This window comes from Plecotus auritus (genome assembly GCF_963455305.1).
Source record: "Plecotus auritus genome assembly, chromosome: 6".
In the NCBI taxonomy this organism is placed as follows: Eukaryota; Metazoa; Chordata; class Mammalia; order Chiroptera; family Vespertilionidae; genus Plecotus; species Plecotus auritus.
Window position 1 is genome coordinate 96,600,413 of NC_137773.1, and position 18,404 is coordinate 96,618,816.

The window sequence follows — 18,404 nt, forward strand, 5'->3', positions numbered from 1 at the left end:
TTTTCCGTCCCACCTTAGGGCCTTCGCATGCGCTGTGCCCCCTGCCAATTCTCTGTCCTCCAGCTTTCACTCTTCCTTCGGGTCTTGGTGCAGCATCTCCTCCCTGCCCCTGCATTTCCTCTCCCCTCCTGTCCCATTTTTCTCCCTTCCTCTCATCATTCTCTGACAGTTTTGTCAGTGTGCCTGTGATGGTCCATGTGGGCTGCTGGGGCAGCTGCAGGGAACTGCGTGGGCTGGAGGGGGTCACTGAGAGATGAGATTGGGGCTCTGCAAGGCCTGGTGGGATGTGCTAGAGGTCATGGAATTTGGAGTGTGCTGAGATGGGGGCTGGGGCCTGAGAGTCAGGGCACCTTTAATAGTCAAAGAATTAAATGGAGATGGGGTGATTGCTTGGTGGGGCTAGGGATCATGCTAGAGGTCAGAAAGTAACCAGTAACCCCCTTAAATCTCCATACCTCCCATTCCCCCCTCATCTGGGACCCCACCGCTTGCTCCCTCAGTCTCAATTACTGACTCCAGGGACTGGGGTGTGGGCCAGCTCTCTCTCCCCAGCCTAGGGATTCTAGGGGCTGGGCCAGGGTTGAATCCTCTCAGCATTGCCCAGCATGGGGCAAGCACAGGGGGGTTTGGCACCAGAGGGTGGGCATCAGATGGGGATGGACACCCCATCCCTGCTCATCCTCCCTTTCCCCTCACACCAACAACTGGTTGCCTGATCCTGCCAGATATCTGCCCTGCATCCCTCCTCCAAAGCCAGCAGAATTTTTGTTTCCTACCCCTGTACTCACTCTTGGGGCTGCTGGGGCAGCCCCTACAGAAACCAGCAGCTCTCGGGCCCTTGGCCCCAGGGGAGTTGGGAGGACACAGGTGCAGGGTGGGGTGGGGCAGGGGACGGGCATCCTCACCCCCCACATCACACACAGTGGGAGGGCCAAGCTCTGGCTTTTGACCCCAGACACTGGTCGCCATAGCATCCAGGATCCTCACAGGCTTTCCTGCTCCCAGAGGAACCTGGGGATCCTGGGGGTGGAAAGGGGTGCCTGCTTCACTCTAGGGGATCCCGGGACACAGCAGCAGGATGGGCGGGCGGCCTTCAAGCCCCCTGGACAAGCGGCAGCAGGAGCACCTGAGGGGTGAGTGAGGGTGGGGAGGGGTGGGGATGGGGAGGAGGGTTCAGGGTTGTCAGATACGTAGGATGCCTATTAATGTGAATTCCAGATAAGCAATAAATAAACTTTTTTTTTTTTTTTTTTAGTATAAGTATGCCCCAAATTTTGCATAAGGGCATAGTTATGCTAAAAAAAAATAATCCCTTGTTTACCTGAAATGAAAATTTAACTGGTGTCATGTACATTTTTTGGGTAAATCTGGCAACCTGACTCAGGGCATGGGTTTGGGGTGTGGGCACGGGCCAGGTGAGAGCTGCCCTGGGCCCAGCCGGATCTTGGGGGATAATTCTTCCAGGTGGGCAGGGATCAATAGATCCCTCTGTGTGGACCCTGGGGGCTGAGTCACAGTTCTGATTTGAGGCAAACAAAGGTCAGTGCCCTTCATCCTCCATGCACATGGCTGAGTACTTACTGTGTGCAGGGCACTGGGAATACAATGGATTCATGATCTAGATCAGGAAAGGCCAACTCACCATTATACAAATGGATTCAATAAGTTATTCTACAATGTCAGGTATTTTCTATAGCGGCTTAAGGCAAAGATTTATTACTCTCTCCTATAGAGGGGTACAGTGGCAGGTAGACAGATAAAAGTTAGATAACCCAACTTCTTCCATCTCATGGTTCTACGATGCATGGCTTCTGTGTCTGAGGCCACCGCACGGTACATAAAGGCTGCTGAAGCTCCAGCCATTGGGTCCACATTCCAGGCAGCAAGATGGACTGGATGTTTTACATACAGTCAAGTGAGTGCATCTTAGGGAAACAGCTTGAAGAGCTTTAACACCTGTGTGACCGCCTCTTAGATCAGGATACAGAATACTTCCATCACTCCAGCAAGTTCCTCTGTTCTGGAGTGAGGCTTTTAAAAGATTTTGAAAAAATTCTCTAGGTAAGGGGCGTGAAAAAACTTTCAGGTGCAAGGGAACTGTTCATTATCTTTTTAAAAAATATATATATATTTATTGAGTTTTTACAGAGAGGAAGAGAGAGGGATAGAGAGTTAGAAACATCGATGAGAGAGACATCCATCAGCTGCCTCCTGCATGCCTTCTACTGGGGATGTGCCCGCAACCCAGGTACATGCCCTTGACCGGAATGGAACCTGGGACCCTTCAGTCCGCAGGCTGATGCTCTATCCCAGGCGTCCTCAAACTATGGCCCGCGGGCCACATGCGGCCCGCCGAGGACATTTATCCGGCCCGCCGGGTGCCGCTGCCTGTCCTGCTTAGCAGCCGATTCGTCCCGGGCCCGCAGTACGCATAGGAATTTGTTCATAGTTTTTTTTTTTTAAACTATAGTCCGGCCCTCCAACGGTCTGAGGGACAGTGAACTGGCCCCCTGTTTAAAAAGTTTGAGGACCCCTGCTCTATCCACTGAGCCAAACCGGTTAGGGCCTGTTCATTATCTTGATCGTGGTTTCTGGGTGTGGACATATGTGAAAGACCATTAAATTCTATGCTTTATTCAAGTTTGTTGTGCATCAGTTATAAATTAAGCTGGAGTGCCTTAACCCCTTCCCCCAACCCCCCAAGGATGGAAACAGACAGTGCATGGTTAAGGGTGAATGGAACTTGGAGTATGTCTCGTGGGGTAACTTTGGGGTTTGGGGTGACGGTAGAAGCCCACCAGTTACTTCCATCCTGTCTTGCCTTCCCCTCGTAGGTGGCCTGATTCAGCCACCTCACTGTTCCCTTGTCCCTGCAGACCAGGTGGAGGCCCTGCTAAGGAACTTCCTGCCTCAATACCGCGTACAGCTGGCAGCCTCTGTCCTGCAGCAGATTTCCCGGGAGCTGGTCCCCCAGGAGCTGGCTGGATGCCAACTGCTGCACAGCAAAGTGGGTGCTGCAAATAAGGGTGGAGGGCTGCTGAGCAAACAAGAGGCCATTGGTCAGCGGTGGTGGTGGGGCTTCTCGCACCTTTGTCCTTGCTGATGCCCCAACCTAGGGTGACTGTAATATTCACTAGCATGTCCTGGGCTGGATGCTGGGGACACAGCAGAGACGGAGACATACCCCATTCTGTTCTCTGGGGCTCACAGTCTGATTGGGGAAAATGACCCCAAACAAGTTAACATATCATGATGCAGGGTAACTTCTGATAGGTGCTAGGAAATCAAGAGGAAGGGCACAGTTGGGTGTGGGGAGTCGAGGTGCGGGGGCAGGGGGTCCCTTTGAGCTGAGATATAAAGGATGAGAAGAAGCCAGATCTGGAGCCCAGAATGGGAAGAGTATTGTAGGCAGAAGGCACAGCTAGGGCAAAAGCCCTGAAGTTGGAAAAAGCTTGCCCTGAGTGCCACACGCAAGGACACAGCACAACCACTGGATGCCCAAGATTTTGCATGTGAGGTGACCTCTGTCTCATGCACTTTCCATTCCTCCTTGTACTTCAGTTGCCACTTCTTCCAGGAAGCCTTCCTGGATTGCATTGCCCCCATCTCAGTCAGGCGCCTCCCCTGAGATCCCCATCCCAGCAAAGCCCCAGGTCACACATTAGTCACCTCCATGGGTCTGCTCTGCAAGGGAGGAGCCAGGCCTAGTCTCCTCTTTCCCTCACACCCACTCCTCATACCCACATGGTACCTGCATATAGTAGGGGTGCAGGATAGTGTGTGGATGGAACAAAGGAGCCTGGAGCTGTCTGGTCCCAGCTCCACATGTCTGCTGAGCTGGCAATGGCACCCAGGTCTTCCATGTGCCCGACACAACATACTCATTCCCTTACCAGCCCCAGAGATGGGTCTTTGACCAGCAAGGAAACCAAGGCACAGAAAGGCAAAGTGATCTGCCTGAGGTCATATCACCAGCAAGAGGCAGAGGCATAATTTGAACTCGTAGCTCATATCCCTTACTGACATTGGGTCCCCTGCCCCATCAGGGCACTGAGTTTTCCACTCACTCAGGTGCCTCTTCTCCCAGCTGTGCCTGCCCTGGGGTGGGGGCTCCCTGATGCTGTGGACACAGAGCATCCTCCCAACCAGAGCTCTCCCTGTCCCTCTTGGGGCATCATGGGGCCCGGGTGTCACTCCCACCTGCACCTTACACCACCTGCTGGTTTCAGTCATGTGGCCAGAGCACAGCTGACATTGGGTTTCAAGCAGTGTGGAGGGGCTTTCCCTTGCTTCAGTTTGAACATTTTATATAATATTTATTTATTTATTTATTTATTATTTTAATCCTCACCCAAGGATATTTTTCCATTGATTTTTAGAGAGTGGAAGAGAGAGGGAAAGATAGAGAGAAACATCAATGTGAGAGAAACACATTGATTGGTGGCCTCTTGCACATGCCCTGACCAGAGCCTGGGCAGAGAAGGAGCCTGCAGCCGAGGTACATGGCCTTGACTGGAATTGAACCCGGGACCCTTTGGTCCAAGGACCAATGCTCTATCCGCTGAGCCAAACCGGCAAGGGCAATATTTATTTTATATGTTTGTATTTTATATATCATCAGAGGCCTGGTGCATAAAATTTATGCCCTCAGGGGGGTCCCTTAACCCGGCCCATGCCCTCTTGCAATCCGGGAGCCCTCTGGGAATGTCCGACTGACGGCTCCCGCCACTGCCGCTGTGCTCGCCAGCCATGAGCCCAGCTCTGGCTGAGCCGTGCTCCCCCTGTGGGAGTGCACTGACCACCAGGGAGCAGCACCTGCATTGAGCGTCTGCCCCCTGGTGGTCAGTGTGCGTCATAGCAACCAGTCTGTCTGCTGTTCAGTCTATTTGCATATTAGCCTTTTATTATATAGGATGTTCTATAATAGCATTTTAACAATATTTTATGAAAATTTTTAGACCTGGGAAAAGGTATGGAGAATCATTAAAAACACACTGAGTTCCCACCACCCCAGCAAAGAATCAAAATATCACAATTGCAGTTAACTGATTCATCGAATATTTATTGAGCATCAACCATGCAGCAGACACTGCCTGGGGACCTAGGGATGACACAAAACACACAATGCAGGTGCCAGGTAGTAGGGAGAGTGACAACGGAAATGAAACAGGACAGAGAAAGTGTCCCCCTGAGGGCAGGGTCTGTGGACAGAGGCACGGCCTTTTCTCATATAGTTACACTACACCTGCCCCGTGACCCAGCAGCTCCACTTGCATTGATTAGTTAAGGCTGTGTGACAATATACTGCCAACCAGTAGCTTAAAGCAACACACACTTATCTCACAGTTGCTGTGAGTCAGGAATCTAGAGGCAGCTTCTCTGAGTCCTTCCTTTCAGGGTCTCTCACAGATTGCAATTGAGGTATTATTGGCCAGGACTGGGATCTCCTCTGAGGCTCAAGTGAGGGAGGGTCTGCCTCCAGATGAAGTGGCGATGACAGGTATGCCTGTCTCAGGGCTGTGTGATACAACTAATAAGATATATCAGTTCTTATTTGGAAGGGCCACAAATAAGTGCTTGCTAAGAGGGTGCCTGGTAAAGAACAGGAGTGGCCCTATGCTTAGTGGCACCTGTGGGAGCTGTCCCGATGGTCTGGACACCGGAACACTGGCCAGTGCCCCTGGCATCTGAGAGCCCCTCCTCCACAGAAGCTTCCCCGAGTCCGTGAGCACCGAGGGCCCCTGACCCAGCTGCGGGGCCACCCACCCCAGTGGCAGCTGACCTTCTGTGTCCTGCGTGGGAATGGCCACCTGGAGTGGTTCAGCCACAGGGAGGTGAGTGGCTTGTGTCCCTTTGGCCTCCAGATTCTCCATCCCTTCCTCCCCAGAGTAGGGTCCGGCTACCAGCATAGCCCTCTCCTTTCTTCGATCATCTAGCCTGAATCAAGGACCCCAAGTCCCTGGCCTGGCCTGGGCGACCACCTTCTGTTGTGCCAGGTGGCTGGACTGAGGCCAGGGACAGGGGTAGGGGCTTACTCATGGTCATCAGCAGAGCCGAGGTTGAAGCCTTGTTAGGCCTGCGTGCGTCATGCCCATGCCCTGCTTCCCGGCTGGGGAACTCATCCAGGTCCCTTGATGCCCTGGGATGCAGTTCCCACCTTATGAGATGGGTGATGATGGCCTACAAAGCAAGGGGCTGTCGGACTCAGTGAGATAACCCCACACATACTTGCACTGGCCCAGCACACAGTGGAGGCAGCAGATCTTCTGTGGAGGAGGGGGAACGAGGTGGAGGCAGGAAGGGAGGTGGACGTTTTCCCCAGCTAACCCCAAACCTTCCCCAGATCCTACACTGAGACGTGGGGGCCACAGTTTAGACCTGTCCCAGAGCGGTTCTTTGGATGCTTTTTGTAGGAATATGAAAATGGGGGCCGTCCTCTGGGCTCCACGGCCCTGACAGGGTACACAGTCCTGACTTCCCAGCGGGAATATCTCCACCTGTTGGACACTCTCTGCCCAGTCTCCTCAGGTAAGGCTCCTGGGGACCCCAAAAGCAGGTGTCTCTACTTTGTTGACACTGGGGCCCCGTCAGTGGTGGCTGTCCTGAGCAGTGCAGGGTGTTGAACAGCATCCCTGGTCTCCACCCACTAGATGCAGCCCCCACCCCAAGTGCAACAACCAAATATGTCTCTACACATTGCCACCTGTCCCCTGGGGGCAGCGTTGTTGCTGGATAAGCAGCCCAACTCTAGAAAGAGAAACACCCTTTCTCATCAGTGAGAGAGGTTGGTCCCTGGACCAGAGCCAAGCAGCAAAAACAAACATCTGTGGGGAGATGGGCACTGGTGGGGGGTGTGTGTCGCACAAACTGGGTTCTGGGTGTATTGTTCAGTCTAGCGTTTCCAGGAGGTTCTCCCTTCCTCCCTCCCTTCTTCCATTCTCTCTTCTCCTCCTCCCACCCTTCTCTCTCCCTTTTTCTCTAACTTCCTCCCTCTTCCCCTCCCTCCCTTTCTCTGTCCATTGCCCTTCTCCTCCTCTCCCTCCCCTGTCCTCCTCTCTTTCTCAGTCTCTTCCTCCATTTCTTCCTCTCTCCCGTCCTCCCAGGACACACTGTGCAGGAACAGGGAAAGGCGCAGCATCGCTGGGCTGGATGCATCTGACCAGTACTTGTGTTATCTCATTGAGCCTGCCCAGCAGGCAGCCCCATCACTAGCTACCTCATTCCACAGATGCATGCACTGAGGCCGAGGCCTGTCATACGATTAGTAAGGCTCAGAGCTAGAACTGCATCATTGACTTCACTGAGGAGCTATCTTGCCACCAAATGATGCAAATGCAGCAACAAGGACAGTCTACAGAAATGTTGATGACGTTGCAAACATTGGGATCCACCCACATACCCCTATGTGTCACCCTTTGCTACTTTGCTTCTGTTCCAGTGACCAACCTCTCTCCCAGTAAAATGAACGTATTTTACTGCAGTCTGTATATACTACTCTGGAGATCAGAACAAAACACTGAGGATTTTAGGAGGCCTCAAATAGATTAAACAGAATTAAATCCACCCATTGTGTCCTCCCAACCATTCTAGGTCATTGATAACACGTTCGAACCCATTTTACAGGATCAGAGAGATGAAAAACTGTGCCCTATGCACGGAAAATGGTTTGGCCAAGTTTGAACCTGGGCAGGGCTGGCTCCAGACCCCTGCAAGCAGGGCTCAGCTCACATGCCAACTGGGATAGGTTGTTGGCAGCTGCCCAGGCCACTGTATTGAGGAAGATGCAGGGGCTGGGAGACAGTGCTGGGATGAATTGCTCATGCCTGGGCACATCCTCGCTGGAGACTGAGCTGGAATACGGACAATGCAGCTGTAGCAAGGATTACGCATACTGAGCAACTGCCCATGCCAGGGTCTCCTCTACGTATTTCATGGTCACTTTCTCCTGCTGAAGGAACGATTGTAGAGCAAAGGAATGAATGCAGCTGTGGCCTCTTCTGTCTGCTTTCAGGAGACCACACGCAGGAGGAGCCTGACCCCCTCCTGGAAATGCCGGTGAACTTCCCCCTGTTTCTGCAGCACCCCTTCCGAAGGCACCTCTGTCTCTCTGCAGCCACAGCGGAGGCGCAGCGAGCGTGGAGGCTGGCCCTGCAGGGTGGCATCCGGCTCCGTGGCACAGGTGGGGCCCGGGGAAGGCCAGGCAGGGATGGGGCCCCGGGTCTGGGGTTAGAGGGCTCTGCCCCTACTGGCTATGGGACCCGCTCCCAGTCTCAGTGTCCTTATCTATAAAATGGGTTGTGGGGGGAGACAGACAGGAGAGGGCTGTGACGGGGACACTGCCTTGTGGGAGCTTCCCCTGGGGGATCAGGGAGGGCTTCTAAGAGGAGGGGATGTGGAAGCTGGGGTGGGTCCAAAAAAGGTGAGAGGCCAACCAGCGATAAAGGGAACAGGACCAACACAAACAGGGGCAGGCTGTTGGCTGAACGAATGTACCTAAATGGGGAGGCAGGGAGACCCACCGCAGGCAGTCTGGCCCCTGGCTGCCCGCAGGGGATGCCTTTCCTACACTGTGTAAAGGCTCCTGGTGGGCTGGCGAGGTCTTGGGGAGCGATTTCCCTGCGGAGGTGGGTGAGACCTGGGTGTTGGGGACCTGGCAGGGAGGACGAGGGCTTCTTCCTCTTGGGGAGCAGAGGAGGGGTGGGCGGGCACTGAGGAGCCTCCCCCACGCCCCAGTCCTACAGCGAAGCCAGGCCCCCGCCGCCCACGCCTTCCTGGAGGCCGTACGGCTCTACCGGCAGCACCGAGGCCACTTTGGCCACGACGACATGACGCTGGGCTCGGACGCGGAGGTCAGTGCCGTGCCAGGCCCCATCCGGACCCCCAGAGCCCTCTCGGCCTTCAGCGGAGCCCACGGCCCCCTCTCCTGCAGGTGCTGACCGCGGTGCTGATGCGGGAGCTGCTGCCGGCGCTGCGAGCCCAGACCCAGCCGGGCTTGCGGGGGGCCGGCCGAGCCAGGGCCTGGGCCTGGACCGAGGTGCGCGCGGGATCGCGGAGGTGCCGCAGGGACACGGGGTGGAGGGACACTGCGGAGGGGGTGGGACCTGGGCACCCAGCTTCGCCTCCTCCGACTGTCGCCTAAACTCTCCCTCTCTCTCCGTGTGTTTGTCTCTATCCGTCCCTCCATCCTGCGCTTCGGACCCATGGGATCCCCTGGGCTGATCCCCGCAGCTCATGGATGCGGTTCACGCCGCTGTCCTGGCCGGGGCCTCTGCAGGGCTCCGCGCCTTCCAGCCCGAAAAAGACGAGCTGCTCGCGGCCCTAGAGAGGACGATCCGCCCGGACGTGGACCAGATGATGAGGCTGCGGGGGCGCGTGGCAGCGAAGCTGCGGAGTGAGCCTGGGGGGCGGGGCGGGGCCTGGCGGGGCGGGGCCTGCTGGGGCGGAGCCGGGAGCCTGAGAGAAAGAAGGGGACCAAGGTGGGTGTAAGGGGGGGGCCGGGAGTCTGGGAACTGAAGACGCGGCAGGGGATGGAGAATGAAAGGGCGTGGCGTGACTGGCGGGGAGAATGGGCGTGGCCCTGAGGCTGTGACTGGACGGAGCAGGACCTAGGAGGAGGGCGGGGCCGTGGAAAAGGGGTCTGGCCAGGGATGGAGCGGGTGAGGCTAGTTCTGGAGAGGACAGGAGGCCCTGGTGGTGGCACGTCTGACCCGGGTTGTTCAGTCAGATGGCGGAGGCGGCTCCCACTCGGCTCAGTTAGAAAGCGAACCGGGCGGGCATCCGGACTCTGCCTTCCCGGCATGCGCTTCTGAGCGGGCCCCACCGCACTCGAAGCCTCCGTTTCTCAGTAAAATGGGGCGGAGAGGGTGTTCAGAGTCTGCGTTCCGCCCACCTCACCCTGCGGAGCCTGGGGTCTCCCACGACTCCACTTGCGGAGCACCTGGCGAAGGAGACCCAGGCCAGTGCTTTCCACCCTCAGCCGAAATCCAGGGCCCCCTGGAGTCCTGCCTGCGCAGGAAGGTGGACGCACAGCTGCCCCGGGTCTCGCAGACTCTGCTGAGCATCGTGGAAGCAGCACTGGCGGCGGTGCAGACCCTCCTAGCCCAGGGCATGGACCGCCTGTGTCGCCACCTGCGTGCGAATCCCTCGGGCGCGCGGCTGCGGAGAGAGGTGAGCTCTAGCGGTTGAGGGGCTGTTAATGTCATAGAAGAGCTGCACGAACCTTGCATCTTTCTTGTTTGACAACCTTTTCTTCTTAAAAACCTCGAAACACCTCTTTTCTAGGCTGTTTTTTTTTTGTTTGTTTGTTTTACTTATAATGGACAATGATGCTATGGTTATCAGGACACTGTTTAAAATGTGGGGGAAAGGAGTAAGATGACGAGAGTAACACTTAATCATATCAGTTTGGAGTCACCTTCCTCACAAACTCTCCCTCCTGCCATTCCTCTGTTTAGCCAGAGCCCACCCTGTCCCCAGAGAATTCTGCTCCATGCACGTCAGTTCAGTTCTTCTGATGTTAAATGAGCACCTACTATGCACCTTCAACTTATTACGCATCCATTTCCTAATCACCTCTGTCAGGAACTGTCCCTGGCCCCTCTCTGCATCTGCAGCTGCCTGAGCTTCCCTCATCATGAGGGCATCTACAAACCATTGTGGTTGATTGTCTCCAGTCTATCTCCCCAAGATTTCCTGTGAGCTCCCGGAGGTGTTGGGTTACTCCACTTATGCAGGCCTAGGGCTCAGCCCCGAGAGGCCATCAGATGGTGGGCAAAGGTGCCACAAGGACTGAGTGTGCCCATTTCCCCTCAGTCCTGCCAGCACCGGATATTACCATTTTTCCAGGTTTTACCATTTTATGTCCATCACACCCTACCTCACTGTTACTTTTATTGTGCATTTTTGTGGTGATAGCTGAGGTAAGATGTGTTCCCATTTGTGTTTTTCCTTCGATGCATCGGCTCTGAGGTCCTTGGTCCTGCTTTTCCATCAGCTGATGGTGTTTTCTCACCTGACTGCCATTGGAGCACAGGTTTACTCATTTGGTGAGATGCCGTGGGATCCAGAGCTGATGCAGACTTGCTTCCGTGAGGCTGAGCGGAGCCGGGGCCGCCTGGAGCAGCTGGTGGTACCGTTTGGCTTCCTTGGAGCACGAAGTCTGGTGTTTGGGGCCCAGGATCTCGCACAACAGGTGAGGCAAAGGCAACTGCCTTCACCGAGCAGAGCAGGCGTCAGTTGTGTGCTGGGGAGATCATGGTGACCGAGACAGACCTGGCCTCCCTCGCAGGGCTCCCAGGGTCATGTAGACATGAGCCATGACCAGGCAGTGAGCACGTGAAGGACAGGGCTGTGGTGTGGATGCACAAGGTGCTGTGCGAGCCTCAAGGACGTGCTTGATCAGTCTCGAGGGTTGGGAGGACTTCCAGGAGAGGACTTCCAAGCTGGGGCAGCAGTGGGAGAAATGGGGGTTGGGGCATGTCTTAGGTAGAGGGATCAGTATGTGTAAGTGCTGGGAAGTGAGAAAGCTTGTCTGCCTTTGGGGAAATTAAACAATTTAAAGACATTGGGTTGTAGGTTTCAAGGGAGGGCAGAAAGGTGGGAGATGTGCCAGTGAGGTGGGTGGGCAGATGGGTCAGGGCCCTCTGTATGGGGTTAAGAGGCTGGGCTCTGTCCCAAGGGCAGTGGGGAGCCACAGCAGGGAGGGCCGTGACCAAATTTAAAGTTAAGAAGCCACACCTGCCTTGGGAAGGAGGCAGGGATTGAGAAGACCGAGTGGTGCCCGGCACAGTTGTTCAATTTGCTTACTGCCCAGGAGCACTCAGCCCATGAGGATAGAACTCCAGCCAGCTCTCTGCTCCCCAGGCTGGGCACCCCGGCACCATTCTCCAGCGGGGAGGCTGCTTTCTACCAGTTTGCACATAGGCTCCCACCGACTGGGTGATCCCTGGCTCCTGAGAGGAGGTGCTATTTTTAAAAAATATGTTTTTATTGACTTTAGAGAGAGAGGAAGGGAGAGGGGAGAGAGAGATAGAAACATCAATGATGAGAGAATCATTGACCGGATGCCTCCTGCACGCCCCCTATTGGGGATGGAGCCCAGGCATGTGCCCTGACTGGGAGTTGAACCGTGACCTCCTGGTTCATAGGTCGACGCTCAACCACTGAGCCACACCTGCTGGGCAGGAGGTGTTGTTTCTTGAGACAAGGAGGAGGCTGAGGGAAGTGGCTGGCAGGGACAGATTGGATGCTGAGAAAGTGTCAGTTGGGCAGGAACGAGGCTGATAAGGCCAGAGAGTGGATTACCCGGGAGTCATCCCAGTTCCTCCCTCCACAGCTCATGGCCGACGCCGTGGCCACCTTCCTGCAGCTGGCCGACCAGTGTCTGACCAGGGCCCTGGACTGCAACCAGGCTGCCCAGCAGCTGGAGAAAGTCAGGGGGCGCGTGCTGAAGGTGAGGTCTGCGGGGAGGCATGGACGTGGGCCTGGGTGCCCCGATGGCCACTGACTGGCCACTGTGTGTGTCGTGCAGAAGTTCCAGTCGGACAGTGGCTCAGCGCAGAGGAAGTTCATCCGCAGGTGGCAGCTCTGCATCTTTTTGCCCTTTGTGCTGAGCCAGCTGGAGCCACGCTGCAAAGCGGTGAGCGAATGGAGGACATGCAGGCAGGTCCTATAGGGCGACCAAGCATCTGTGTCTCTCTACAAAGTGCTTGCTCCCGCACAGAGCCACTGTGACAATTAGAGACTCTTGTTCCCTGAGCTCTGGGGCTCCACTGGGCGCCCACAAATGCCCTCTGCTTCTCCCATGACAGTGCTCAATGTCTGTCACTTGAGAACTGGGGTGAGGGCACATGCATCACATACTAGCAGGTGACGCAGGTTTCAGAGGAGGGAGGAGCAGAGGGGGAGTGTGGGGGGGTTCTATGGTCATGGAGGCTCTCCCTGAGAAGGTGACACTGGAGAGGCAGTGAGCTGAAGACATGAGCCATGTCCCAGGGAAGGGCATTGCAGGCAGAGGACACAGCATGTGCAAAAGCCCCGAGGCAGGCCTGGGCTAGTGTGTTGAGGGAACAGTGAGGCGGTGGGAAAGAGATGAGGGGAGAGGTCACAGGGGCCTGGCCACACAGGGCTTGCGGGCACCAGGCAGGGTTTGGTCTCAGGTGCCAACCGGCTCCTCTAGAGGAGGTGGCTGTGGGGGGTCCTAGAAGAGACATCGGTGCTATTCCTGTTGAGGTGGGATGTGCTTGTTTCACCAATCTGCACAGCAACCTGAGGGCGTGCAGGTCATGGAGTCCATTTTAAAGATGAGGAAAATGAGGTTCAAGACCACCCAGGTACCTAGACCAGGGTCATAGCGGGAGCTGGCACCTGCCAAGTGCCCACCCCTTCAGCCCAGCCCCTCACCCACCTCCATTCCAGGAGCTGCTTGAGTTCGAAGGGGATGTTCTTGCTGTGGGCAGCCCTGCCCTGACCATCGAGGGCATCTATGAGGATGTCATCCGGGGGGTCCTGCTGCAGAGGATCGATGGAGGTGAGCCTCACCCCCTGTGGCTTGGGGGAGCCTGGTGACCCCTGGCTGTGTATGCTGAGCCCTGTTGCCTCACTTCCTGTGAACACTAGCCTTCTGACTGCAGGTCCAGCCCGGGACAGAGGTGGGCAAGCCTGGAGGGGCAGTGACAGCAGCTTCCTGAGTGAGGGCATTGGAATGAGGCTCTCAGGGGTGTGTAGGACTTCTCAGGATGAGGGGAAGGAAGCAAAATTAAAAAAAAACTGCAGCTAGACATTCCCATTTAGTCATCAACAATCACCGCCTGTGTTTTTGCTGGCTGGCATTGAGCCCCCAAGAATTCTTGGACTTGGGCTAGGCCTCCCAGGATGTCCTGCCCTGGGAAAAGGCTCCGGAGCTGTCTCTTCTCCCTCCTGCCTTGTCTGTTCACTCAGGACCCAATGTCTGTGACCGCTGAGACGTGTGCAGTAACTTGGGGCTGAGCAGCATGTAATGGTGACTCAGGGCATGTCACGGCATCCACGTGGCCCTCACAGAGGGAGGGAAAGACAACAGAAGGAGGGGAGGCTGGAGGCTGCAGAGGCAGACATGCAGGGGCTTGAATGACAGGCAATAGGGAGTCATGGAGAGTGTGTGAGCAGAGGATGACAGTGGCCAGACTGAAAATGAGGGAGGAGGCCGAGGGCACGGCCTGGGAACAAATGATGGGCCCACGCAGGGGCAGCTACCAAGAGGACGGAGCCCAGTGATGAGGATGAGGCAGGAGCAGAGGTGCCAGCATTGCTGGCCTGGGTGTCACCGAGTACACAGGAGAGCCCACCACCTGCGAATGGCGTGTAGGGAAAGGGGAGGCATCCCCGAGAGCCTGTGTTTGAAGGACATAAAGAGGAAGAAGGGACACAGAGCGGTTTGATAGGTGACAGCAGCGTTTTGGGAGCCAGGAAGTAAGGGTGAGGATGTGGGCTCCATCTGTGGGTAGCTGAATAGGGGACACTTTAAATGAAAAAAGGCTATTCTCTGATCGGGAAAAAAAAAAATCCCCAAACAGGTAACACCTCCATTCCCAGAGGTTTTCCATGTCCTTAGGGTTTGCCGCTCTGTTGACTAATGAGTTTGCCGGCCACTACCTTGGGGGGTTTGATCTTTAATGGATTTGTGACATCTGCTTGGAATGTAGTGTTTTGAGGTGGAGCCGGAAGCATCTGGCTCAGTGAAGATGTCGGGGATCAGCTAGCAATGCCTGCCTTGGGCACAGGCATGGAGAGAGACTCAAATAAGCCATTTGTTTGAAGTTCTTGGTTGAGCCCTTTCCTCCATCCTTTGCCCTTTTGTGGCTTCTTTGGGAGAATGATGGAAGCTCTTTGATGCCAGGGCTTCTCCAGGTGGGTCCAGGGAGTTATCTGTTGTTTTAGAACTGAAAAAGGCCCTCAGTGCCAGCGACGTATCCTGTACTCTGGATGGCTGCTCGGAGGTCCCATGGGACCAGGCGGGAGCAGGTGAGGACCTCACAGGTTCTTGGGCCATGCCAGTGAATTGATGGGGGGTAGGGGGGCCTTTACAGGGTGTATGGGATCATTGAAAGTGTAGGTCCCTGGATGGAACAGCATCCACCTGTCTCCTGATGTGGCTGGTCTGGCCAAGCTCATGGTGAACAAGAGCAGTGGGGAGACACGGAGTGAGTGTGTTGGAGCCACAGAGGGACCCTCTTAGCCCAGTCTCTGCCATGAATTTGTGTTCCATCTCATCTGGCCAAAACTCGGTGGGGCCTCCCCAGCAGCTACGAGTTCCCAACACTGAAAGGAGAGGTTGTGGTGGTGGGAGCCTTGGGTTCACCCTGAGCAAGGGCCCTGAAAGATGGGAGCAGGGATTCGAGAGCTCCCTTGGGAACTGCTGTTATGAGAGCTCTGGGAACCCACCCAGCTACCTGCATCCATGTTCTTCACCCATGGAAACTCTGAGATTATAGATGTGTTTTGTTTTCAGCTGTGAATTTTCGGGGCCATTTGTTATGCAGCTATAGCTAACTAACACGGGTTTAGGGCAGTATCCCTTAGCCCAGCGGTCGGCAAACTGCGGCTCGCGAGCCACATGCAGCTCGTGAGCCGCGGTTTGCCGCTCTGTTGACTAATGAGTTTGCCGACCACTGCCTTAGCCAGTCGCTACAGACAAACTGATGAATATTCACACACATTGGGATGAACAGAAGATTAAACAAAGTCATCTTACCAAGACTTCAGAATATTTTGTGATTTGCAATTGTCAGTGAGAGTTTGTAGGGGAGCTCCTTAATCTATTTAACCAGGATCTAAATGATTATGGGTTTTGCTTCTAGTCTTTCCCTCTAACAGGTAACACCACAGGGGATGGCCTCCTATGTACTTTTCAGGCAAGTGCAGGTGTTTGTGGGTAAATCCCTCGATGTGAAACCTCATGGTTCAGAGCATGTGTGCTTGTCATTCCAGAGTGGTCTTCAGAGCTCTCTCCATCAGTGTGGTCCCATCTGGTTGTTGCCCCTCACCTGTGTGCAGGTGGCCTCTTACCCACAGGCTGCACAGGCTGTCAGCTGACTTGAAATTTCTCAGACCTTCTGGGTGGAAAATGGTGTCTTGGCTTCATTTGAATGGACACATCTTCTTAGAGATGAAAATAAACATATTTTCATGTGTTTAGGAACAGTTTTTAGCTCTTCTGTGGAGCTCTGTTCCTCTCCTTGGCTCACTTAGGTTCTAGGTGCTTATAAATTAAATTTTTATTGCTAATATCCCATTTACTGAGCATTTATTATGTGCCAGGCATTTGATGTGTCCAGTTTTTTTGGCATCCTTGTGACACGTTCCATTTTACAGATGAGGAAACTGAGGCTCAGAGAGGGACTTGCCCCAAGCAGCCAGGCTCCTGCACTGAGGTCCAGCCGCTCTGCCCGCTGCTGCCTCCAAGGACGTTCCGGAACTGAATCTGCCTACAGCCATCTTCATGACCAATAGATAAATGTCTACTAGTGGAATTTCTGAGTCATATGAACCATTTCAAGGCTTTCATAACCAACTCACCTCCACCTCACTCCTTTTCTGAAGGGCTGTGCCTTTTCACTTTTCCACCTGCAGAATTTGTGCATATTCTCCATATCCTTTCCAAATATTAGGAATTTTCATAAAAGAAAAAAAGTCAACTTGATGGGCACACACATTTCATTTTTAATTTTGAATTTGATGACTAAAATGAATCTAAAAATGTTTTTTGGCCATTTATATGTGGGTTGTGGGTTGTTTAACATTGAATTGTCCATGGATTTCCGTACTCTCCCCGCCCCCCACCAGGAGATTTTATCTTTTTCATATTGATCCCTGGTAACTCTGTATATATTAACGGTATTAACACTTTGTATCCAGATTACAGATTTTTTTTTCTCAGCTTGCTGTGGGCCTTTTGGGTTTGCTTACACAGCTCCCAAATTTAACTCGGTAACAAGTTCCTCAGCTGAGAGAACTTACGCAGACTTCCCTCTGCTTGCCAGAAAAGTCATCTGTGCACTTGAGGTTGGCAGCTTCCCCAGGTCACAAGCCTCCCAGCTGCTTCCGGAGCAGGTTCCTGCGGGACTTCACCAATGTTCTTCTCCTCTCAGCTCTCAGAGGGGACCTGCACCCCACCCCCCCAGAGATGGTTCCCTCCCATCCTGTCCTGGAGATTTGAGCCTTCCCCGAGAGAATAAGATTTCCCTCACGTTTCCGGATTTCCCCCTCCACCACCATCTTCTGAGATACATTTGTGCTTCACAGCCCTGTCCAGCTGGCTTCTCTTTACCCAGGATGTCAACGTTATTCTGGGAAAATTGCAGCAACAAGAATCTGTCATCCTGCCCACTTTGAGAAAACCACTGTTTGCCCTGGTCTAACTCCTTCCAGTCTTTTCTCTTCCAGTCTTTTCTCTGTGTGTCAGAACCGGAGACACTTGTCACCCTGTTTTTCCTGCTTAATATGCAAGATCTTTTGTTGCCAGGCCCCTTTCCCTCCGCTCAGAGTCAAATCACGTAACCAGAAAAGGCTGGGCTGCATTTCTAAAACATTCAGCCCAAAACTTAACCTGTGCAGACAATTAAAAAAGTATCGGGAAACAGAAGCGAAGTAGAGAAAAGTAATTAGAGGAAGGGCATGGGCAAGGGGAAGAGCCTGAAGAGCAGGAGGGGCGAGTATCACCTGACTCCATAGACCTGCTGGGAGATTTGGGGCTCCCGCCCCCCTCCCCGCCGCAAGCTCACTGCCCCATCTTTCATGCCAACCAGGACACACAACCCCGTCCCTGAATTGTACCTAGCAACATTAACCCACTGCCATGCACATTAATAAACATACATCTGAGCATCTTTCTTAAAATTTAATTTTTAGGAATGACCCCAACACGATCAATTAGAAAATACAACCCAGTATTGGATAACAATCTCCTGGTAACATTTCCATGGAAAAGCCCATCCTGCCTCCAGGGCACGTGCTCAGCACGTTAAAGCGTCACGTGGTTCCTCTTTATGCCAGACCTGCGGGGTCAGTATAACCCTGTTTTACAGTGGACACATTAAGGCTCACACAGCAGCCAGTGCGGAGCGTCTGCGGACACCAGGGTCCACGCGCTTAATACCCAATAAGCCTCGAGGGCACCCCAGGGAGGCCGAGACCCAGGATGATAAAACCTGCGTTGCAGACAGGGAAACAGGCTCAGATCTTTCGGTCCTAATTATCCAGGTCCGCCTGGTACAACCCAGGGAATGTACAAATAAAAGTTGGATGGGCCCTGGCAAGTTTGCTCAGTGGTTAGAGCCCCGGCCTGTGGACTGAAGGGTCACCCGTTCGATTCCTGGTCAAGGCGTGTACCTCCGTTGCAGGCTCCCCAGCCCCGGTAGGGGGGTGTC

The 18,404-nt window shown here is 54.2% G+C and overlaps 1 protein-coding gene across 7 annotated transcripts; it reads left to right on the forward strand.

Annotated features, from left to right (window-relative positions):
* Positions 1-1,078: 1,078 nt before the first annotated feature.
* Positions 1,079-17,648, forward strand: NIBAN3 (niban apoptosis regulator 3; the record flags this gene model as incomplete). 7 transcript variants are annotated; one of them, XM_080673604.1, is made up of 14 exons in its annotated part: positions 1,079-1,133; positions 2,877-3,007; positions 5,709-5,834; positions 6,414-6,528; positions 8,012-8,179; positions 8,734-8,849; positions 8,930-9,034; positions 9,229-9,391; positions 9,977-10,167; positions 11,033-11,191; positions 12,335-12,451; positions 13,417-13,528; positions 14,917-15,000; positions 15,967-16,333. In XM_080673604.1, the coding sequence occupies 14 exons, from the start codon at positions 1,079-1,081 to the stop codon at positions 16,074-16,076; spliced, it is 1,752 nt and encodes a 583-aa protein (XP_080529730.1). In that variant the 3' UTR covers positions 16,077-16,333. The 7 variants fall into 7 exon arrangements, with proteins under 7 accessions (XP_080529730.1, XP_080529731.1, XP_080529732.1 ...); XM_080673608.1 differs by lacking the exons at positions 1,079-1,133; positions 2,877-3,007; positions 5,709-5,834; positions 6,414-6,528 and adding exons at positions 7,853-7,913; positions 12,530-12,637 and having other exon boundaries at positions 10,994-11,191; XM_080673605.1 differs by lacking the exons at positions 1,079-1,133; positions 2,877-3,007; positions 5,709-5,834; positions 6,414-6,528 and adding an exon at positions 12,530-12,637 and having other exon boundaries at positions 7,814-8,179; positions 10,994-11,191.
* Positions 17,649-18,404: the final 756 nt, after the last annotated feature.